At 42.3% G+C, this 24,558-nt stretch overlaps 1 protein-coding gene across 1 annotated transcript in view; it reads left to right on the top strand.

Annotated features, from left to right (window-relative positions):
• Positions 1-24,558, top strand: part of Scd5 (stearoyl-CoA desaturase 5) — a 109,563-nt gene that overhangs the window by 55,064 nt on the left and 29,941 nt on the right. The window contains exons 2-3 of the mRNA XM_013020157.1: positions 8,605-8,735; positions 23,183-23,388. Coding sequence (XP_012875611.1) covers positions 8,605-8,735; positions 23,183-23,388 — 337 coding nt within the window. The remainder of the gene's footprint in view (positions 1-8,604; positions 8,736-23,182; positions 23,389-24,558) is intronic.

Raw genomic sequence — 24,558 nt, 5'->3', positions numbered from 1 at the left:
GAAGACTGTATTTTGTGATTGCTCTGTGGGGATTGGATGGCAAAGATCTCTCACTGCCACTGCTAAGTGGAGGCAAGTTTGGTTAACACCCCAGGGTTGACAGTGAGGACCAAGATGAAGACCTGCACTCCTCTGGTCAAAAAAGAAGCAGACATAGCTAGGAGCTGGTGGCTCACATCTCTAATCATAGCCACTGAGAGGGCTGGGATCTGAGGATCATGGTTCAAGGCCAGCCAGCCAGGAAACTCTGTGAGACTCTTTTTATCTCCAATTCACCACCAGAAAACTGGAAATGGAGTTGTGGCTCAAAGCACTAGTCTTGAGCAGAAAAGCTCAGGGACAGCACACAAGCCCAGAGTTTAAGCCCTAGGACTGACAGAAAAAAGGAAAGAAAAAAAGAGGGATTCCACTGGAACCTAGAATATCCTCTGTCCTGGATTCTCAGTCTCTTGGTCATCTAGCCCCAAACTTGCAATGGTTAATTAGTAATAAGAATGAATGCAACACAATCTTCTGTCCTAGTCTCTTGTTTGTTTCACAAGTGAGAGAATTGACACTAGGAAAGTCACTGGCCATCAATCCAAACTTGTAGTGAGTCCCTCGCTTCTCTAAGGAATAGTCAACATTCTCCATAAGTTGTTGCAGAGAGCAGACTTTCATGTCTAGTAACTGATCCTCTGCCTTTCTCTCAAAGACAAGCTTTGAGTTATTTGAAGAGGCTTTGAAGAGGCAAGAGTGAGACACAGAGAAAGCAGGAAGCCAAAGGGGGAGAGCGGGAAGATTTCCGTCCAAACGAGCCTATCCTCTGAAGGCCTTGTACTGAACCAATATTGGTGAATAAAAAAACAACAAAATACTTTTTCTGTTGTAAAAAGCTCAACAGTCATCAGTCCCAGAGACAGGCATCCTTACACAATTGGTTGCACTTTATCAGAAATGTTTAGAATTTTGAAATGTTTGTGTATATATATAATGAGATGTCTTGGGTATAGGACCCAAGTCTAAACTTCAAATGTATTCATATTTCTTAAGACCTGTGCACATAGTCCAAAGGTGACTATTTTTGTAAGGCTTTGTGTTGCTGTGACCAAATGAAAGAAAACAACTCAGGAGGACAAACTATTTTAGTTCATGGTTCAGAGGTTTCCATCCATGGTTGCTTGAGGTTAGATCTAACATCATGGCAGAGTGTGTGGTGGAACAAAGCTACTCCTTCACCCCAAGGCAGCCCAGAAGCAGGGAGAGACACCAAGGGGTTGGGGACAGAATATACCCTGCAAAACTATGCCCCAAGTAACACTTATTTCCTCCAATCAGTCCCATCTTTGGATTTCCACCCCTTCCCAACAATGCCAGTAGTTGATGAATTCATCAGTAGATTAACCCATTGATTAGGTCAGATCCTTTATGATCCAGTTACTTCTCAATGAATGCATCTGTCAGATGAGTTGCAAGCCTTCAATCCATCCTCCCTTTGGGGTGACATTTTACATTCAAACCATAGGAGTACATTTATACAATATTGTCAATGTATCTGCATTCTGACTGTCCTCTAACACTTGATGTCAGCTGTGGAATTTTCTACTTGTGGAGTCACTTTGGCACTCAAAAAGTTTCAGATTTCAGGGGCTGGGAAGGTGGCTCAGTGGTAGAGCACTTGCCTTGCATGCCTGAGGCCCTGGGTTCGATTCCCCAGGACCACATAAGCAAAAAAGAAAAAAAAAGCTGGAAGTGGCACTGTGGCTCAGGTAGTAGAGCACTAGCCTTGAGCTGAAGAGTTCAGGCCCCACGACCGGACCCCCCCAAAAGAAGTTTCAGATTTTAAAGGATTTTTGGATGCCAGATTTAGGAATAGAGTTGTTTTCACCCATACTTGTGGTTACTTCTAGTTGTCAAACATTTTCAATGGTGGCTGGAAACAGAGCAGTGTTAGTCTGACACTTTCTTAAAAATGAAAGCAAACAATCTCCCCAACCACTTAGTTTAATTAATTTATCATACATGCTATCAGGCATGGCTGATACCATCATCCTTCTTCAACCTTAACTTCTAAGGCAAATTCTGTTTAACAAATTCTTTTTCCTATTGAGGGCTCCTTTTTCTTTAATGAGACTTTATCTTCCCACACCAGGGTATGACGTTTTGAGCCCTTGTCTTACCTAATTCTCCAAGTAATTCTGATATTGGTAACCTAGCACCAAATTGTTTGAGACATTCCTGTTCTCTTTCCTTTTTTTGCCAGTCTTGGGGCTTGAACTCGGGTCCTGGGCACTGTCCCTGAGCCCCTCTGTGCTCAAGGTTAGCGCTCTACCACTTGAGCCATAGCACCACTTCTGTTTTTTTCTGTTTCTGTAGTACTGAGGCATTGAACCTAGAGCTTTACAAAGACCTTCCCCTTTCCATTCTAGATTTCAGGGCTGAAAATAACCTGAATAGAAGCCAGAGAAAGTCCAATGGTACAGCCTAGGCAGACTAGGTCCCCCTGGGTGACACAATGAGAGGAGGATGTGTGTCCATGTGTGTCTAGTACAATGTCTCTAATGTCAGCTCACTCCAGCCTAGCTTCACTAAGGCTTTCCTAGCTGCCATTTTAAATGTGATCATAGCATTTTTTAGTGCTATGCTACCACCCTCAAGATCATACACATCACTTTGAACACCATACAGGTCTTTCCCTGTCTCTCCTTTCACTTTTCTTTGACTCTTCCTGCCAGGAGTCAACCAAACCACTCCTCACTGATGGAATGCTGGAAGCCCCCTCCCACCGCCATGCCTTGTCCATGTGTGCTCTCGACCTGAATGCCAGCCCCTCTTCCTTCAGTACCTGTGCCTCTCCTTATTGCCCCCGTTGCTAGAGTAGTGATTTGTTCAATGTTTATCTAGACTGCCCATGAGTAAAGGGAGCACACTTCTCTCTCCTCTGAACGTGGATGAGAGACATTTTGACAAGGGGCAAGGATGAGGGGAAAAGGCTAGTGACCGAGTGGGAAGAGAAGAGTCAGAGATGAACCATCCACGTTTTGCTATAGAAAGGAGCAGGGAAGTGGAGTAGGATCTTGATGGGGGGGGTCAAGAGAGAGTTAATGTATGCAGGTTCCCGAGTCAAATGTAAGTGATACGAGTAGCTGGGATGTGAGTCTTGCATTAATGAGCATGGCTGGTTGAAGTAACAGAAGGGTACCCAGGTGCAGGTGCTGGAGATGGGTAGGGATGGGGCCTGAGGAAGTTTTGGTCTTCTCGTGAAATTAGGAGTGAAGCTAGAAAGAGAGGAGAACAGGAGGTATGGGGCGTGATGGAAGCAGGCATGCAAGTAATGTCTGGGACTAGGATCGTGTTTGGACTGGGGTCTTGCAGTGTGATTACAGTGTAGCATGAGAACCTGACTGTCCTGATTCTAAAACAGGCCAGTCAGCCTAGCTGACTGTTTTATTTTTTGAGTTAGTTGCACAGAAACCTGCTAAGAACATAGGAAGCAACAGACATGACAGTTGTCCTCCTGGGATTGTTTTGGAAGGGAAGATAGTGCCTTATTTGGTTACAATGTGAAGATTACCACTTGGGTAAATACAGGTGGCAGGAGAGCAGCTAAGAGGGAGGACTGGCCTGTCTGAAGGGCACTGTGGGGCACTGGAAAGACACTAGCTCTTGTCTTCATTACAGCACTTCTTATTTGGAAGTTGTATGTTTACATGCGCACACATACGTTTATCCATGTGTTGTAGATCCTTAGAATACATATCAAGTGGTTTCTTTCTGTATTTCTAACCTCTAACATTGTTATGCCTGACCCTTAAAAATATGGTCAATGTGGGACTGGGAAGGTGGCTCAGTGGTAGAGCACTGGGTTCGATTCCTCAGCACCACATAAGCAAAAAGAAAAAAGCCGGAAGTGGCGCTGTGGCTCAAGTGGTAGAGTGCTAGCCTTGAGCTGAAGAGCTGAGGGACAGCGCCCAGGCCCAGAGTTCAGGCCCCACGACCGGACCCAAAAAAAAAAAATATGATCAATGTTGTTGTCCTTGCTACTCAGAAGGCTGAGATCTGAGGATGATGGTTTGTAGCTAGCTTGGACAGGCAAATTGTGAGTTTTTTTTTTAAATTTCTGGTTAACCAGCAAAAAGCCAGAAGTAGAGATGTGGCTCAAGTGGTAGAGTGCCAGTCTTGAGTGAAAAAGCCAAGCAAGAGCATCAGGCACTGAGTTCAAGCCCCAGTACCAGCACAAAAATTAAAATAACCATCTATGAAAATGTGAATAGATGAATCAATTAGTATTTTTTTTTTGTCAGTCGTGGGGCTTGAAAAATGTGAATAGATGAAAAAAGAAAGAACATACTTCTTGTATGCTTTTTTTCCCCTAAAATTACAAACATTTGGTGTAATAGCAGGGTTGTGTCACAGTGTGCCATAATTCTATGCTTCTTGGTGATCTGCTATGACTTTTATTATTATTGGCATATATAAGCTTTAAATCAACCAGAAAAATACCATCTGTTGAGGACGCAAGACAGTGTGTGTAAGATGTATGAAATATATCCTCTGTCTCCTGTGTCCTCTGTTACATTTTCTTGGCAGCTGCATCCATTGGTTGTAGAGTGGAATGACAGGATGCATTTCCTGGAAGCTCATAAGATAAAAGGTGGAGCTTTGGCAGGAGGTAGATGGCAGAGAGGGACTGTTGACTCCTATTAATGTAGTAGAATTTCAACGATTTTAATAGTGAAGAGGCTTCCCAGCCTGCAATGTCCACCATGAAAGTTCTGTGTTTGAATTGTTGAAATAGTTGAAATAGGAGGAATTGCTTGAGTTTTAAAACTTGACATGTTTCCCCTCCCCCTCCCCCCTTGCTCCACCCCACGGCCCCTCCCCTCCCCGCACAGTTCCAGGGGCCTTTGTCCAGGCACTCTACTCTAACCAGGCAGCTAAACTCTCTAATCAGGGCCAGCAGCATCAGTACCACCTGCAAGGTCCTTCGAGACACAAGCTGGGATCAGAGTATAGTTGCAGACACCTATAATCCTAACACTCAGTGGAGGCTGAGGCAAGAGGATCAGGAGGTTGAGGTGAACATTGATGGGCTCCTCGATTGATTTCCTAAGCTGAATCACCAGGGTGGGTCCATTTCACCAACATGTCCTGGTTGTGCAGATAGCATGTTAAAGTTTGAGTATTGTGACTTAAACTACTAGCTCTTCTTTATCCTAATCCTTTGCTTTGAGCCTATTTGATCAAATAAATTATTTCTAGAGTTGCTTGCAAAGCAGAGGTGTGAGGCATCTAGGACAGGTACAGTGGCCAGGGAATGAGCAGGGGACACTGAGCAGCACTTTCTTGGAAAACTGGAGCAGGGTTTTCTCTCTTTTGGTGCAATTGATGGTCAGTTTTAGGAAGTATCGGTGTCCTGGATGCTTAGGGGTATCCCTGACCCATCCTGTGGCATGCAAGTAGTATCCTTCAAGACTAATAATGTCTCAAGACATTGTGAACTATGGGGTCAAGCTTGAAGTGAGGCCATGAGAGAGAGGACTATTTTATAGAGGTTGAGGAATGGTCTTCATACCAGGAGAGGTAAAATATGCCTAGACAGACATGAACTGAATTTTATTTTATTTCTCCCTTCCTTCCTTCTTTGTTTCCTTGCTCCCTTCTTTGTTTCCTCCCTCCCTCCCTCCCTCCCTTCCTTCCGTCCTTCCGTCCTTCCTTCCTTCCTTCCTTCCTTCTTTCCTTCCTTCCTTCCTTCCTTTTTTCCTTCCTTCCTTCCTTCGCAGCAACTCGTGGTATATCCCAGGCTACCTTTGAGTTTATGATCTTTCCACATAAGCCGGTGAATACTAGGATTTTATTCATATACCACGATGCTCAGCTGTAGTACCTCTTTTATCTTTACAACAAACCCACGAGGAAGGTATTATGCCCCTCACTTTTTGGATGGAGAAACCATATAGAGATATGACAGAGCTATGATAGAGAACTTGTTAACAGAGGTTTAGAGCCAGGTCTATTTTTACCATTCTGCTATATGGCAGAGCAAGAACAAGTGTGCACTTCATTTTTCTCCTCCTCCTTCCTTGTCTACCCTTCTTCTTTCTCTCCTTCTCCTTCATTCTTATAGTGCTGAAGATGGGATTCAGGGCCTTGCACCTTCTAGACATTCTTTAATGAGACTATATCGCCAGACAGCACTTGGATTTGTACACTTCTCTTTCCATCCATCCACGGGTCTGTGGGTCTTTCCCTGTCTTCAAAATCTAGAGTGAACAGAAAGGAAGAAATAACCAAATATTGTCCAGAATCCAGAACTGATTTTCCCAGCACTTTTGCTGGCTGGCAAAGCGGACATCAAACAGGGCATCTTCTTCCATGCTTCCCCAGATGTTGCCCTTCCCCTCTGCTGGCTTCCTCCACCCCTCCCCGCTGCACATCTGCCCCAGCCCAGGGCCTAGATATCAAGAAAGCTCTGCCTGGAGCTGCTCACAGCCCAAAGGGAGCTGAACGTGGTGGGTGGGGAGTCAGGGACAAGAAACAGGACCTGGTTGGAACTCATATGAAGAGCCAGGTAGCCTAAGGAGCAGTATCTGGTGAGCAGGGGGCAGTGCATGGTGTTAGGCTCTCTGGATCTGTTTCTCTGCTCAGAAATCGAACAGATGGGGCCACACGGGTTCCAAGGCTATACCTTGGAATCCTGTTAAGATTCCAGATGTAGCAAATCATAGCTACCCCTAAACAGCCTTTTGGCTGGGCTCATCTGTTATTTGGCCCTTGGCTCTATTGCTTAGAGATCCCAAGGTACTTATTTAACATCTTTGGACCTTAATTTTGCACATCTGTAAAATGGAATTTATAGTATCCACTGTGTAATAGTGAAACAGGGAAAAACACAGTACAATGGTAAAGTGACACCCTTTGGTAGGCCTTCATTGAGTCTAGACTCCTTCATCAGATCATCCTTGTCACCTACTTGACAACCGAAAAAAACTTTATTAATAGAAACATTAAGTCAGGGATGACATGAGAAATAGCTGTGTGTTTCACAGATTCACAACCAAGGTTAAATGGTCACAAAGGAGATCAGAGCCTTTTATTTACTACATTTTGTGAGATTTGTGGGCTGTGTGTGTGTGTGTGTGTGTGTGTGTGTGTGTGTGTGTGTGTGTGTGTATGCTGGTACAGAGGCTTGAACTAAGGGCCTGGGCACTGTCCCTTAGCGTTTTTACTCAAAGCTGGCACTCTACCACTTGTGTCACATATCCACATCCAGACTTTTGGTAGTTAATTAAAGACTTTCATGGATTTTTCCTGCTTGGGCTGTCTTTGAACTGAAATCCTCAGATTTCAGCCTTCTGGTGGCCTGAGCCACCAGCTCCTGGCTTGTTTTATGCTTTCAATCTTTCAAGTAAGGAATGATTTTTCAAGATCATAAAAACTGTGTATATTTAGGAACTACTCATTACTCTTAGAGCTGTGGCTGAATCTTGTTTTCACAATCATATTAATGTAGATTAAGACCAAGATAACACTGTTGTTGTTGTTTTTGGTATTATTCAGGGTTGAACTCAGGGCCTTCTGCTTGCTAGGTAGGTACTCTACTACTTGAGCCACTGTGCCAGACAGTTTGTTACTCCTGATATTTGTTATTTGCTTGATGCTTCAGCTGGCCTGGACTCCTATTTGTGTCTCCATTTGTTGCTGGGATGACAGGGATGTACCACTTTGCCCAGTCATTGGTGGAGATAGAGTCTTGCAATCTTTCCTGTCCTGCTTATTCTGGAACAGTGAATCCTCTAATATCAGCCTCTTAAGTAGACGGGGTTACAAACTTGGGCTAATATGCCCAGTATAACATTGTGCTCTTTGGGAGTATGTTGCCATGCTAATTCTTGAAGTTGCCATACTAATTCTTGTCGAGAAGAGCTGTAATAGGTTGCCTCACTCTGGTCTGAGACTGGTATGAGGGACTCAGAGCTCCTTGCTTGTTTTTGGAGAACAGTAACTCCTGTGATGAGCAGTAGTGATGACAATGGATTGGTGTGGCAGCCACGAGCCCAACTATACGTTGATGCTGAGTAAAATCCCCCACTTCAAACCTTCCCATCCCAGGTTGTCAGAAGGCTATACATGAGGATCTCTAGAAATCGAGTCTTGTTATCCAAGTGGATTGGTTTATCCTTACTCGTTTGCCCTGCACTTAGAAATACACTCTTTGAGTCACATTCACCCTGGTGTGGGGGGCAGTGAAGAGGTGATACAGAGAGCAAAGTCACTACACAGCAAGCAAAAGCCCATCAGAAAACCCACGATGGAAAAGCACGCATGTGGATGTGACTGCATCAAGACCCCAAAGACACATGAACAATAAAGGACTTGTTTGCTCAGGAGAGAAAGTAGGTCAACATCTCCGGAAGGAAGTTTTTGGTGCTCCTGGCTACTGCCGGGCAGCTACCCATCAGTGGCAAGGCTGCACCCGTCCAGGTTATTGATTCTTTGTGTGGCGGCTTCTTCTCCTAATGCCATTTTTGCATGGGCTTTACTCAGAGAGGGAAACAGAATGCCCATGGGAATGTGAGAAGGCTTGTGATGATTTTTGTCTTTCTCCCTGCTTGTGTCTTACAGCTTACTTCTGCTTCCTCCTGACTGCTCTGGGCGTGACAGCTGGAGCCCATCGCCTGTGGAGCCACAGGTCCTACAAGGCCAAGCTGCCCCTGAGGATATTTCTGGCTGCTGCCAACTCCATGGCTTTCCAGGTGGGCTGGAGGGGCAGGGTCTTTTCTGCCTAGGAGAACCAGTGCAGATGGAGTGTGCGTGGACTAATTACCTTCCCTTGAACCCCCTTTCCGCCCTCCCGTCCCACTTAGACTCAGTGCTCTAGCTCAGTGCTCTCAGTCTGTCCCAATTTGTGTTTTCACCCTCCTGTAGCTTTAGATACATGAATATGTCCCTGAGGATTTTGTGTGTGCTCATCTGTGGAGGAGGAAAGGAGCTTCCCCCATTCAGCATCTAACCTGTGATCATATCCAGTGGCCCTCCATGGTTATCCAGCTTTTGCCAAACACCAAGTTCTGTGCTTAGCATGCTATATGTTTGTCACATTGTTCTTGTGCCAGTTCTGGGTTCTGTCTCTTAGCATTTTTTTTTTTTTTGGTCAAGGATAGAACTCTACTATTTGGGCCATATACCTACTTCAAGCATTGTGTTGGTTAATTGGTGATAAGGGTCTTACAGGTTTTCTTACTGGGGCTGGCTTTGAACTGTGATTCTCAGATCTCAGTCTCCTGCGTAGCTAGGATTACAGGCATGAGTTGCCAAGCACCTGGCTTGTCTATCACATTTTATTCTTACAGGTACTCTATTAGCTAGAAGTTATGTGGACTCCCATTTCCCAGATGAAGAAACAGGCTTACTGAGGTTAAAGAACTGGCTCAGCTTGCGGAGCTAAAAATGGATATCTCCAGGATAAGCAGATACAGGTCAGCCTGACTCCAAATCCATCACTCCTACCAAACCCGAGTTTGCCCTACAATATCATAACGGGAAGACAGTTTTATCTGGAGTTAGAAGACTCAGAAACTTTATTCTGATGGTTGCTAGCTATGAATCAATCCTCATCGCCTGTTTGTTCATCTGTAAAAATAAGACCGATGGCTTTATTCCCAAGGTTGTTAGGCAATTCTTGAAAATTGTAGGGAGCTATAAAAATCTAAGAGATGATCATGCACTAGGGCTGGACAATAGCCTTTAAGAAAATTGCATGCTAGAAAATTTCCTGTCACCTTGAACACTTTCTGATTGTGGATTTCTGTTTTTTTCATTCCTCACCTGATCCAGGCATTGCATGTGGAGTAACTTGTTTTCAGTTTTTACCCATTTATGTGTGCAGATGATTCCCATTCACCCACTGGGAAGGAATGGTGATTTCTAAAATTGCTTTAGGGCCCAGGCAGCCTAGTACCTCCCCTGTGACTCTCAGACATGCAACTGAAGTGACCAGTTGTGACCCTATCTACAGTGGGCCTCTCCATCCCCACCAGAAAGCCTAACCATGAGTGTTTCTCAAGGGCTCTTGTGGTAAGAATGCATTTTTCCATTTTTAACTTTTCTGTGCAGCTGAGCTTTCATAAAGTAAATAGGATATGACATAATCAATTAGGGAAATAGAATTAGGATGGGTGGTAGCTATGGAGATACACTGGTTATAATTTAAGCTCTGTCAGGATAAGTACTATGGTCCTGGAGCATAGGCTGTTATACACCAAGGAATAGCTGGAAGCCCCTTGGAACTGTGTTCACCCTTGACAATGTGAACAATGCTGCCTCTTATTTGGAGTTCAACCATTGTCATATTTCAACATTGTACTTTATCATAACATAGAAACTGATGACTTAGGTCTGCGTTGCCATTCTGAAGACTTAATAATTTTCAATTGATTTTGTTCAAGCAATCAATAGCATTTAGATTCAAATTACACATTGATGTAGTTATAAAACGCTCATGTTATTGGATTTTTTTAACAAGATAAATAACTTGTAACTGAGAACCTAACACTTTGATTTTTCTTTTCCCAAAGAAATTGTTTATAACTCAGCATTTGAAAACAAAGGTTTCCTTAACAAAGCATCACATAACAGAGTATCAGACTGAAATTTTACATACTGGAAGAGAAAGAAGATGGTAGCAAGATGCATTTAGGTCTTGAATAAAGTTCTGGCTCTACCATTTGCTAAATATAGGACTTTATGCCAGTCTTTTATTTTATTTTTTGTCTGCAAAAGTAGCCTAATAAAATTGACCCCATAGAGTTACTGGGGAGATGAAGTAATGAATAAAAAGTACCAGGTAGCTAGATGTGGTAGGGTACACCTGTAATCCTAGCACTAAAGAGACTAAGGAAGGAGCTGAGTTCAAGGTCAGCCTGTGCCACATAATGGGAACACTTTTTCAAGCTTATAGTATCAGTCTAAGTGTTGTTCTTCCTCTATTTTTTTTAGGTCATGGGGCTTGAATTCTGGGCCTGGGTGCTGTCTCTCAGCTCTTCAGATAAAGGCTAGTCCTCTACCACTTAAGCCACAGCACCACTTCCAGTTTTCTGGTTACTTATTGGAGATAAGAGCCTGCTCGGGCTGGCTTTGAACCACGATCCTCAGATCTCAGCCTCCTGAGTCACTAGTATTACAGATGTGAACCACCAGCACCTGGCTCTTCCTTTTACTTTTTAGGAGATTTGGCAGACTTTCTTATCACTTCTAATTTCTAGTACCGAATGCACAGTGACTATTAGATACATGAAAAATCACTGAATACTTTTAAAAATATTTTTTAAGGGGCTGGGAAGGTGGCTCAGTGGTAGAGTGCTTGCTTTGCATGCATGAGGCCCTGGGTTCGGTTCCTCAGCACCACATAAGCAAAAAGAAAAAAGCCAGAAGTGGCGCTGTGGCTCAAGTGGTAGAGCGCTAACCTTGAGCTGAAGAGCTAAGAGACAGAGCCCAGGCCCAGAGTTCAGGCCCCACGACCGGACCCCCTAAAAAAATTTTTTTAAGGATTATCAAGTTTGAATTTAAGAGCCATATTTGTGAATTTTTTTGTTTTTATTTTTATTTATTTATTTTATTTGTGAACATACTGTACAGAGGGGTTACAATTACATGGGCAGGATAATGTGTACATTTCTTATCAAGCATTGCAGCCTCCTCCTTTGTTTACCCTTCACCTCCTTTCCCAGCCTCTCCCCTCCCCCAACCCAATCCTTCCCCTCCTCCCAATTTTTTTTGTTTTTAAAATTCATTCCACAGATATTCACTAAATACCTACTGTATTTCAGCGACAGTAGGTTTAATCATCCTTGCCTTCTTAAGAGTTTTTCCATCTAGCGGAATATTCAAATTCCCACAATTTCCCAGTGGAAATTTTCAGTGCTTCATGGCTCTGGGGGGTTGTGACAAGGTCAACTAGACTACATGAGGTAAGCAGAGCTGGCTTCCATATATAATGTCAGTGGGAGCAGTCAGTCTGGACCACTAACCCCAGGAGGAAAGTAACAGAATGGGCTGTGATCTGCCAGTGAAGAATATCGACCCCACACATAGACTTAATGCAGTCATTGAGTTAGCATCCCTTTGATGTCCTCCTGAATTTTTTTTAAACAATAAAAAAGATAGTTTCAAAGCTTTTCCCTCTCTTTTCTTCAACAGGATGCTTGTGTGTTTGGCCAAAATGGACAAGCTTGTGATAATTGTCTCTGTTTTAGCCTTAGCACGCCTTTTGCTGGATACTACATACACGATCATGAATACTTAGAACAACCTTAAAGTTGGGACTTAAACATCCTAACCTCTTTTCTCTTTCTTCTTTACAAGATGGATTTATTTATAGGACAGGGAACAATAGCAGGAAAGGTGGAGGTACTTTTAGTGTGAAAGGATGAGTTTGTGCAGGAATGCTTGACAAAGACCTATCTGTCTTGCTTTATCCTTATCTTCAGCGGAGCCCTGAGTTTATCTCTAGTCCATCCTCCTTCCTTCCAGAAGGATGCAAGTCAATGTAAACATTGCTTGCCTAATGCTTTACAGTTTTCTCCTAGTCAAATGTGGACCCTGTGTGGGATTCTTGTTATTCAGTAGTCTCTAAGAGTTCACTTTCATGAGCAGGCTCCACAATTGGCTTTTGTGCTCTCATGTTTGTGCACCTATCTTTGCCAGCTGTGCCAGCTCTCTTGTGAACTCAGTCCACCTGCTAGATACTTCAGCTTCCTCCCCGAGAGCCTACTTTTCTTCATCGTAAAGAGGCACAAGAATTAAAGCTGAAAGTGAGCTTAAGTGATTTACTCTAAATCCTCTTATTTTACAAAGTATAAACAAAGTCCCAGAGAACAATAATGACTTGTAAGAGGCCCCACAATTAGTTACTTGATAAATTTAGGCTGGAGCTTGAGTCTTCTGACTTGCAGGCTGGGAAATCTTTGAGGTCACCCACTGAAGTTCTTTCGTAATGCTCTGCTGTGTGATTTGCAGACAATATACGATTGAATAAGTTGGGTCTTATTTTTTAAATCTTCTGTGAATAATTTTTTTGGGTGTCTCTGTACTGGAGATGGAACCCAGGAACTCAGGCATGCTAATCAAATACACAACCACTGAGATACACTCCCCAACCCCCAACTCTCTTTTCATTGGTAAATTTAGACCATTCACATTTAAAGTGATTATTTATATACTTGGATTAATATCTATGATGTTTCTGTTTTCTGTTTCTTGTGCTGGTTCTTACTTCCCACTTTTGTCTTTTTTTTTCTTTTGTTTTTGTTGTTGTTGGTTGTGGGGTTTGAACTATGGGCCTGGGCGCTGTCCCTCAGCTCTTCAGCTCAAGGTGAGCACTCTACCACTTGAGCCACAGTGCCACTTCTGGTTTTCTGATGGTTTATTGGAGATAAGAGTCTCAAGGACTTTCCTGCCTGTGCTGGCTTTGAACTGCAATCCTCAGATCTCAGCCTCCTGAGAAGCTAGGATTACAGGCATGAGCCACCAGCGCCCAGCTTGTCTTATATGCTTTTACTGTCTTTTATGATTTTAGTGAACATTTACATGAGTCCATTTTCGTTTTTCTCTTAGCATATCAATTATAAACTTTTTTTTTAAAAAAAAGATGAGTAACTTTTCTAGAATTTTCAATATCTATTCACAACTAATCCAAGTCTGTTTTCAAATAACACTATATCACTTTGGAGTGGTTCATGTACCTTACAAGAGAGGATTCCTAATACTTTCTTCCTGTCTCTTATGGCAGTGATGCCATTCAGTGTGCTCATCCATAAGCTGTAACCACCAAGCACATTGTTACCATTATTATCTTGAAAAAATCTTTATGTTTTGGGTGTTAAGAACAAAAATATAAGCCAGGTGCCAAGGGCTCACACCCATAATCCTAGCTACTCAGGAGGCTGAGATCTGAGGATCGTGGTTCAAAGCCAGCTTGGATAGAAAAGTCCTCGTGAGACTTAATGTCCAATAAGCCATTCAAAAACTTCCAGTTTGATCATATGAGCTCAAGAACAATGCTCAGGCCCTGAGTTCAAGCACTATGACTGACAAAAAAAAAGAAAGAAGAAAAATAAGTTTTTATTTTATTTTCACTTAGTTACTCTATGATGCTCTTTCTTCATGCACGTCTGATTTTCTGCCTATATTCTTTGCTTTTCACATGTCTTATGAGGCAGGTGACAAATTATCTGAAAATCTTTCTCTTTCATTTCTGAATACCAATTTCACAGAGTAAAGAATTCTAGGATCATGGGGAATTTTCTCTGTTAACATTAAGTATTTTATTCTTTCCTTGCCTGCATGGTTTCTAAAGAGAATATGGTATAATTGTTTCCTTATTCTTCTATAGGTAAAGTGCCCTTCTTACTCCAACCAACTTCTTTTTTTTTTTTTTTTGGGTCTGGTCATGAGGCCTGAAATCTGGGCCTGGACACTGTCCCTCAGCTCTTCAGCTCAAGGCTAGCACTCTACTACTTGAGCCACAGCGCCACTTCCATTTTTTTCTTTTTTGCTTATGTGGTGAGGAATTGAACCCAGGGCCTCATTCATGCAAGGCAATCACTCTACCACTGAGCCACCTTCCCAGCCCAACAACCAACCAACTTCTTTTATTCCCTCCTAATTTACTTTTTTGTTTTAGAGGTAAAATACAATGGGTTACGTTTATATATGTCAGGTGGTAAGTACATTCCCTTTCATATAGTGTCTTCTTTAATTTTTTAAAATTGTTATTATAAAGATGATGTACAGAAGGGTTACAGTTACATAAGTCAGGTTAAGAGTACATTTCTTTGTGAACAATGTCATACCTTCCCTTGCTCTCTCCCAGTTCCAGCTTCTTTAAGATTTTTTACACACACACACACACGCACACACACAAATACATGCATGTGCACACCCACATGCACACACACTGCAGTTTGAATATAACAGGCCTAAGTGTAGGATTTTGATATTTGTCCTGTTTGATGTTCTCTAAGTTTCCTAGATAGCTGGTTTGGAGCTTATCACTAATTTTGGAAAATTCTCAACTATTACTTCTTAAAGTATTTCTTCTATCCATATCCTCCATATCCCATCACACAGATCAGACCTTATATACATCTCTCACAACTTAATATTCACATTCTTTTCTCTTTTCCTTTCAGTATGGAAAGTTTCTATTGAAAAAGGTTCAAGTTTGTTGTTTTTTTTTTCCTCTGCCATGCCCAATCTACTGATGAGTCCATCATAGACATTCTTCATTTGCTATGGTATTCATGACTTCTAGCACTTCCTCTTTGTTCTTGTTTCTTCCTCTTTGTTTCTACTTCTTTGCTTACATTACCCATCTATTCTTGTATGCTGTCCACCTTCTCTTCTTACAGCCCTTACTACTATATTAATCACACATCTTCTAAATTCCCAGTCTGATTCCAACATCTGTACCATATCTGAGTCTGGTTCTTGTATTTGCCTTTTCTTTTTCAGTTGTAGTTTTACTTTTTTAGCACGCATTATAATTTTTTTGAAACTGGACATGATGCAGTAGGTAAGAGGCGCTGAGGGAAATAACCTTATGTGTGTGGTTTCATGCTTACCAGGTTCAGATTTTTACTAGCACTTAACATTTAAAATAGTTGTGCGAGTGGTTTTGTTTGCTCTCTCCCACTGTCTTTAGGTTTCCCTAAAGCTTTCTTCTTAAATAGGGTCTAAGCCTTTTAGTTCTTTGCATTGTAATCCCTGTACTTACACAGGAGCCTCATGGACCTGGTGACAAGATCAGAGGAAAGGAAAGCATTCTAGAGGAATATGCTCCAGCAAATGGCACTGCTAGCAAGTGGAGGGACTTTTAGGAGGTATAGCTTAATAGAAGGAAGTTAAGTCAAGGTAGTTAAGGAAGCTGAGTGTCCTTGAAGAGAATATAAGGACCCTGTCCTATCCTCTCTCTTTCTGCTTCCTGGTGGCCATGAGGTGAATAGATCTCATTCCCCCAATGTACTGTATTTCCATAGACACTGAGCAGCAGGGCCTACCTAATGACTGTGGACTGAAACCTCTGGAACAGTGACTCAAAACAACCTTTTTTCCTTATTAAGTTAATTATCTCAAGGGTTTGTCACAGTAAAGGATAGCTAGCTAATGTAGGAGGAATTCTATGATAAAGTCTTATTTCCTTTTTGTGCTCTAAATTGATTAGGCTTTGGTGAAACTCAATTGATAAGGCTCTGTAACATAGTTTCTCTGGAGGACTGGCCCTGTGAAGGAAAATAGAGACCCAGCTGTATTTCCTTTTTTTTTTTTGCCTGTCCTGGAGCTTGAACTCAGGGTCAGGGCACTATCCCTGAGCCTCTTTTGTGCAAGGCTAGTGCTCTACCACTTGAGCCACAGTGCCACTTCTGGCTTTTTCTGTGTATGTGATACTGGGGAATCGAACCCAGGGCTTCATGCATGCTAGGCAAGCACTCTATCACTAAGCCACCTTCCCAGCCCTGGGCTGTATTTCAAACAGATTGATTTTTCTCCTCTTTCTGTGTGAAGCCCGAAGTTATTTTTTCCTGAGATTTTCACAGGAAAACTTGATAGGGATCCTGGAGGCAAAATTCATGACAGTGTTGGGCGTTCCCAGGACCAGGAACCCTCAGAGTTTTTTTTTTTTTTTTTTAACTTTTCTAGCTTTTCTTCATCTGTCCTCTAGTACCCACCTATTACTGTTAAATTGTTCTTTCGTTTTAATTTAAGCTGCAGGCTTGTACTCAAGGGATCTGTGATTCTCTGTGCTGTTTCTGTCTCCTAGCTTTTGGAGTTGCACCCTGAGCTGTTGTGAGTCTCTGAGAAAAGCTATTAGTTTTTAGTTTGTTGAGCTTTCATCTTATGTGAATGGGTCAAGTTTTACATATAGACATATCGAGTCACATGGTTGTGAACTTTAGCAGCAGTCTAATAATTAACAACAATAATAAAACAAAACAGTGAGTGTTAAATTTCCATCACCACTTCATTAAGTCCTTATGCAGTCATTTGATAACACAAAATCACATAGGTACTGTCATTCTATTTTCTAGGTGAGAAATGATGTCTAAACATACAAGTATTTAGTGCCAGACAGGGCTCAGGGCAGGCAGTAGGACTCCATTGTTCACCCTTGCTAGCAGAGATGTTTTAGCAGTTGGATAGAAGAAAGACAAACACGGCTCCTTCAGAACTCTCCTTTCTTTTACATGTTTGCCATCTTCCCTGACCTCAAGCCCACGCCTCATATATACAACTTCTCAACTGCATGCTGAGAAACTGTATGCTTTCCTTGTTTCCCTGTGAGTAGATGTGGATGGGTGGATGTTTACTTCTTCCTCTGTGATTTGGATATCCTGAGAAGCCTCCTCACAGTCTCTTCCTCCAATGGATTTTGCCCTCTGGGGTGCATTTGTAAGTCAGGTGGAAAGAGCAGATAGGTTGGTGTGTCTGAGCAGCTCCTCGTATCCTGTGCTCTTGATCATGGTGATTTATCAGTTCATCAAAGCATCCTTGCTCTGTACCTGCTGCTTTACAACTCTCTCAGTCACGGCAGGCAGCTCTGACAGACAAAGTGGTCTGAGAGAGGAGGAGAGAAAACTCTCTCAAGCCTGCTGTGTGACACACAGCATTTTCATCTTGTCCTATCTGGCAGGATTCGCTATCCATCCCACCAATAAAAATATACCTTATAAGACAGAGAATAAAATTTCTACAGACCCGAGATGCCTCCCTTCTGTCTTTGTTGGGAATCTAGGTCAGTAAAAGTAGGTGAGTGAAGAGAAATCACCTAAGGAAATGTTCCTTAGAAGAATGAAAATGGGACAGCCTGAGAGATCCTGAGGAAAAATGGTGCCTCCCTAGTTGACATGCAGTCAGCCGTCTTTCTCCTGTTTCATGCTCCCCAAATAATATGGAGACTCATTAGTACAGATTTTTTGTTTCTTTTTAAAAATTTTTAATTGTTAGTTGTATTTGTATAGTTGACATACGGAGGGGTTACAGTTACATGAATCAGGTACAATGGGTACAATTCTTTTGGAGCCATGGCTCCCTTTCCATCCCTCTATGCCATTATTTCCCTCTTGTTTCCATCCATGAGCTATTCAGTTCACTTTCCACATAATGTCTAGTAGGTATCACTGTTGTGTTTGTTCATCCTAATTCCACCGTGTATTTGCCCTCCTTTACCCTCCCAAATGCAGACCAACTAACAAGCAAGAGAAAAGGAAAACTAAAACAGCAACAGTGGCAACTACAGAATGTCTCTTGTTTCCTTGTCTTAGAGTTCATTTCATAGAATATTATTTTGTATGATCATGTGCCCATAGCTATTGAGCCTTTGTCTACCACTCCTATGTATAGCCTCCTTTGGCCTCTGTATGTTAATGACTGGGGTCCTATGTAGTTTATCACGTCCCAGTTTTATTTATCTATTTTAGTCATTTTGTGTGTTTACTTGTAATACAGATTTGGGGGGGGATTTTTTTTTGGTGCTGGTACTAGGGCTTGAACTTAGGGCTCTCATTCTTCCTTGGTCTTTTCCTTCCACTTAAAGCTGGCACTCTAGTGCTTGAACTACATCTTCACTTCTGCTTTTTTGCTGTCTAACTGGAAATAAGAGTCTAGCAGTCTTGTTCTGCTTGGAATGGCTTTAAACCATGATCCTCACTTCTCAGCCTTCTGAGTGGCTAGAATTACAGGTCTGAGCCACCAGCACCAGGTTATTAATGTGGGTCTTATCTGCATTTTTCGGGTAAGCAAATTTTTGTAAACAAAATATTTTTGTACTTTGAGGGCACTAAGAATTGGGTATTTAAGGATCTACTTGCCGGGGGGTGGGATGGGCTGATAAGTAGATAACTTCCAGGTTTTCTGTGTTAACTTAGCTGTGTACCTATATTGCAAGGTTTATTGAAGATCTTATAGGTTTATTGAAAATAAAGCTTGTGTGGACTCCAGAATATGGGTAATCTATTTGGAAATGTATTCTTAAGCTCTGTGTTTCATTCTGCTCCTTTTCATGAAGAGGGTCATTAGAAGAGCGATGGTTAGAGCAAACTCCTTAAGCATACATCTTGTTTCCTACCAGCCTCCTTTTCTCCTAGAAATACAAGCTATCCCAGCTTAGGGTCCTCAGAATGCACAAGTATCTTTTCTGTACCTACCACCTGCTATTTGTGCTGGGACAGCATGTTGTTGCAGCTTATTCTTTATCCCCTTGCTCTCCTGCCAGATGCTCTTCTGTTGCTGCTTTCCAGGTTTCCCAGCTTGCTGATCATTTTGCATTTTGGATGATTTCTTCCCCAGCTGCTTTCATTTACACTTTTCCTAAATCAAATCTTATGGTAATCATGTCTCTTCATATTTCAGGACTCTTTCCCCCCTCCTTCAATCCATCTGTGTTCCTTCTGTGTCCTCAGTGATGTCTGCTGCACCTCCTAACTTAGCACCAGCCAAAAACATTATTAGCAGAATGTGTAAGCCTTGTTCCCAATCATTAACGAAGAAACTAAAGAAAACCAGATCTCTCAGACACTCAGTGGTCTCTATTCATTGCCTTTCCTCTACGCCTCAGTAGACACTGAGCTGTTTTCAACATTGATCCCTGTTCATCATTGTTCTGGCTTTCCTTTCAGCCTATCTCAGTCCTTATGAATGCTAGCCAGAGCTCCTGCTATACCAGTGTTTCAAGGGCGAGTTTGGATGCCTTCTCAAGCTCTGAACATACAATTTCCACAGGAGTTGTGGGATCAACAATTTTAATGAACAGTAAAATTTGAATTTCATATACCTAAGTTTCTAGTCTTGCTCTTGAAACATCTTTTAGAAGGTAGAAACATTTGAAATGTATTTTGTTGTCCTTGTTGTTGTTTGTTTTGTTTTGGTCCTGGGGCTTGAACTGAGGGCCTAGGTACTGTCTCTGAGCTTCTTTTTGCTCAATGCTAGCACTCTACCATTGAGCCACAGCTCTACTTCCAGCTTTTTCTGAGTAGTTTATTAGAGATAAGAGTCTCACGGACTTTTCTGCCCCTGTTGGCTTCAAACCACAATCCTCAGATCTCAGCCTTCTGAATAGCTAGGATTACAGTTTGGGGCCACTAGTATTCAGCAAAACAAAGCAAAGCAAAACCAAAACCAAAAGCAAACATTTTAAAACACTTAGATTTGTTTTTAACTCTTGCTCAGCTAAAATCTACACAGGCAAAGTGCCACATAGAAATGAGATATCAGGTAACAATTTTCCCTTTCAATGCTTCCATGTGCCCTGTGGTGTGGACTGATGCTGGGACCTTTGGGGGATTTTCTGGACTCTTCTTACTGATTGTCAGCATTATCTGTAAGGAAATTGGGGTTGACCCAGCATCAACAATGGAGAAAACACAGAATGCCACTTTCTGAAATGTACAATGTGGGCCTCTGATCTGGAGCAGATTAAGTTCTAACCCTATAGAACCTTGAATTTTACCATTTCTAGAAGGTAGAGATAACTTGACCCAATGCTAGAATGACTGTTGATAGCTGGACTGTCATTTGCTCACAGGGTGTGCATGCATATATTTATGTGTATGTATACTTACACGCAAGCATGGATGCACAGTCACACACACTCCACTCTACTCAGCCTGCCTGCTCACGCTACCGCATTGATATGTTAGTTTTAGTTTCTTTTTCACTAATAACTGGAAACAAAGATGAGTGATGAATAAAAGTGAAATTCCCTTTGGCTGTGTTTTGATGCCACCTTGTCATTTCTCCTTTGGGAACTTTAAGTCCACATAACATTGAATTCGAGGACAGAAAAGCTGCCTGGGTGTCTGGTCAGAAGCAAACTTCTATTTCTAGCCAGGCTGGGAAAAACCAAGACATGATTCTGGTTTCAGATTTGTGAATGGGACAAGGTCCATGCTGCCCCCACTGAGCCTTGTCTTGCCAATCAATGGAAACTTAATAGATACTTTTCATTTGTCCTTTAGGTGATACCATTCAAGAATTGATTTTGAATATGAAAGGAAGGAGGAGAAAAGGAGTTCTGGTTTATTTTGTAGCCTGAATCCATGAAGCTTTTGAAATTGTCTTTGCCCATGTCTCAAGTCTCAAACACAAAGTATGAATTAGGAGAAAGAATTGCCAAGTGATTACTTTCAACGAAGACTCCAATACTGAGGATGGGTAGTTAAGTAGTAAAGGCAGAGGTAGAGGATGGGTTCAAGTCAGGGTAATTCACACCAGTTGAAGTGTTCTCACTAGCATGAGAACAAGAAGAGAGGGACATAAACAAATATTAACTAAAGCCTGGTGCTGGTAGATCACATCTGTAATCCTAGCTACTTGAGAGGTTGAGACAGGGAGTTCAGGCCCCAAGATCGGACCCCCCCCCAAAAAAAAAGATGAAGAAGATCTCTTTCTTCCAATTTAGCACTAAGCTTGTTTTTGTTTTGTCAGCTGTGGGACTTGAACTCTGGGCCTGGGTGCTGTCCCTGTGCTCTTCAGCTCAAGGCAAGCGCTCTACCACTTGAACTACAGCGCCACTTCCAGTTTTCTAGTGGTTTATTGGAGTTAGGAGTCTCACGGTCTTTCCTGCCTGGGCTGGCTTTGAACCGTGCTAGGATTAAAGGCATGCCTCACTGTGCTCACTTTCTTCAACCTCTTTTCTCTCTTCTCTATCCCATTATTCAAGTGTTAAGTAAAATAAAGTCTTTTACAGTGAGCTATGAGATGAACAAAACTAGGTAAGCTCTTGTTGTTTGTTTTTGCTTTGGGTGTTTTGGTCTTTGGGTGGGGGCCAAAGTGAAGGAGGATGGATGAACAAGTGCACTCATGATATTAGTGTATACTTATATGTATATGCCACTTGTAGGCAGGGACAGGAGGGAGAAACTGGGGGAAAGTAAAGGAAGGGGTGACACTGTCAAAAAAAAAGAAACGCACTCATTCTTTACCTGACTTATGAAATGGCAAGCCTGTTGTACAACACCTTAATAACAACAATAGAATTATATTTTAAGAAATTAAAAGAAAACCTAAGTAGGTTGTAGCAGCATTGAGTAAACCAAAGAAACCAAAACTCAGGAACCTTCTTTGGATTAGAAGAACTGCTGATATATTAAGAATGAAACAATCCCTTTCCTTCTCATCACAAGGATGAAGCCAGTATCTTGGAAATGTCCCTATAAGAACAATATGAATTGCTCCTATAAAATAATCTCGAATATTATGAAATAAAACACTATTGCAGTATGGAAATGATTTAAGTAAAAAAAAGATTTAATTACTATTGATTTTTTTCTATTTTTAGAACTTCCTATCAAAAGCACTGTTTCCTAATCTCATTTGCCTCAACGTTTTTGGAAAGCATTGTTAGAATAAAACAAACACACCAAATAATATCAGTTGAATGTTTACAGATCCAACAGGCCATGGCTATAGATAGGGTCTCATTAATTAGAACGACCTGCCTTGTCCCTGACACTCACCCAGGACCTCCAGTCCCCAGATATATTTTCAATATCTTCCATCGTAAGAGTCTCAGTAGGGTGTATGTCCTGACCCTTAGGTTCTGATAAATGGGTAAGTGCTTGGTGGAGACTGGCAAATGCACCAAATTCTGGCTGGACTGGACATTTTCTCCCCTCCCTTTCTGATATTCTATTAGAAAAGTCATAGTCAATGTCACTTGTACTTGAGTATTTAGTAGAGATCTGGACAAGTACCTCTGAGGGTTTTTAACTTTTTAAATTCTCTCCCTGAATGGGCTATGAAGGTCATTGAAACTGGGAGGGAAGCAGAAGTATCCCAGTCTGGAACCAACAACACACTCTCCTAACCTGCTCCATGTTGCCTCCTCCTCCGACCAGCCAAACTCCATCCTGAGGTTGGGCCTCAAGTTTTCTGTTAGAAATGATCTTCTTAGTAACACCATGTGAGAGACCTCGGAGCATTCCAGGTCTCTCCATGTATTCACCTACCAATGTGAGCCTCCTCAGTGGGCACATTCCAAACACAAATGAGGGTTTACCCTTGCTGAGGAAAGCCACCCTGACCACACTCAGGGCTTAGACTTGAGGTGCAGGATAGGAGGGAAACAGAAGTGAGCAGGGGAGGGAACATTTCCAGAAAGGCATTTGGCATTTTGCCTCTTGGTTCAGGCTCTGCTTTCTCCTTGCAGAATGACATCTTTGAGTGGGCGAGGGACCACCGCGCCCACCACAAGTACTCAGAGACAGACGCTGACCCCCACAACGCCCGCCGAGGCTTCTTCTTCTCCCACATCGGGTGGCTGTTGGTGCGCAAGCATCCAGATGTCATCGAGAAGGGACGGAACCTTGACGTCACGGACCTGCTGGCGGACCCTGTGGTCCAGTTCCAGAGAAAGTAAGTCAATGGAGCTCCTAGACAGTCGTTGCTTGGGGTCCAGGCAAGAGACCGAGCCCAAGGAGGCGCAGTGACTGCTCCATACCCCTCTTGTTCCATACCCCAGGAGACTGGACCTTGTTGGGCTCTCCTCCTCCGCCTTAAAAATAAATCAATTTCAGGCTGGGAAGGTGGCTCAGTGGTAGAGTGCTTGCCTTGCATGCCTAAGGCCCTGGGTTCGATTCCTCAGCACCAACATAAGCAAAAAGAAAAAAGCCGGAAGTGGTGCTGTGGCTCAAGTGGTAGAGTGCTAGCCTTGAGCTGAAGAGCTGAGGGACAGCGCCCAGGCCCAGAGTTCAGGCCCCACGACTGGACCCCCCAAAAAAAAATCAATTTCTTTTTGCTCATTAAATTCTTTCTGTTGGCAAGTTTATGTTGACGTTTAAGTTTCACTGTAATAGATTTCCATTAAAGCCAGCATCTTTTCCTTCTGACCAGTCTTGAAATGAACCAGTTGGTGGATTTCAAGGAATCTCACTATGTTTTCCTGGGATGGCCAGAGGTGTGGGGGGAGGGTGTCTTGCTTTATTTTAGTGACACACTTGTCTCCAACAGAACCACTTTTCTCCAAGTATCCTGCTGTCTTCTGCTGTTTTCTCCCAGACACCCCTCTCACCCATGGAAATGTTATATCACTAATTTTTTTCTTTCTTTTTTGTTTTTTTTTTTTTTTTTTTTGTACATCGTGGGCTTGAACCCTGGGCCTAGGTACTGTTCCTCAACTTTTCAGCTCAAGGCTAGCACTCTACCACTTGAGCCACAGCGCTACATCTAGGTTTTTCTGTGCATGTGGTGCTGAGAAATTGAACCCAGGGCCTCATTCATGTGAGGCAAGCACTCTACCACTGAGCCACCTTTCCAGCCCAATATATATAGATATAGATAGATAGATAGATAAATAGATAGATAGATAGAGATATATATGTATCACTAATGTTTTGAGTACAGAAAAATAAGACCATGAAACAGGAAGCCTCAAAGTACCCGCATAACCAAATTAGTGTCAACTGAGTGTATTCATTTGGTCAGTATTCATAGTGAAAATATTTTCAACAAACACATGAAGAAAGATGGCCTGTGTCTGGGTTGTTCTAGCAACCAGAAGGCCCACCCTTGGTCACCTTTTCATTA

This window comes from Dipodomys ordii, unplaced genomic scaffold (assembly GCF_000151885.1).
Source record: "Dipodomys ordii isolate 6190 unplaced genomic scaffold, Dord_2.0 Scaffold49, whole genome shotgun sequence".
Classification (NCBI taxonomy): Eukaryota; Metazoa; Chordata; class Mammalia; order Rodentia; family Heteromyidae; genus Dipodomys; species Dipodomys ordii.
Note: the sequence above shows the minus strand (reverse complement) of the source record. Positions and strands in the feature narration are given on the sequence as shown.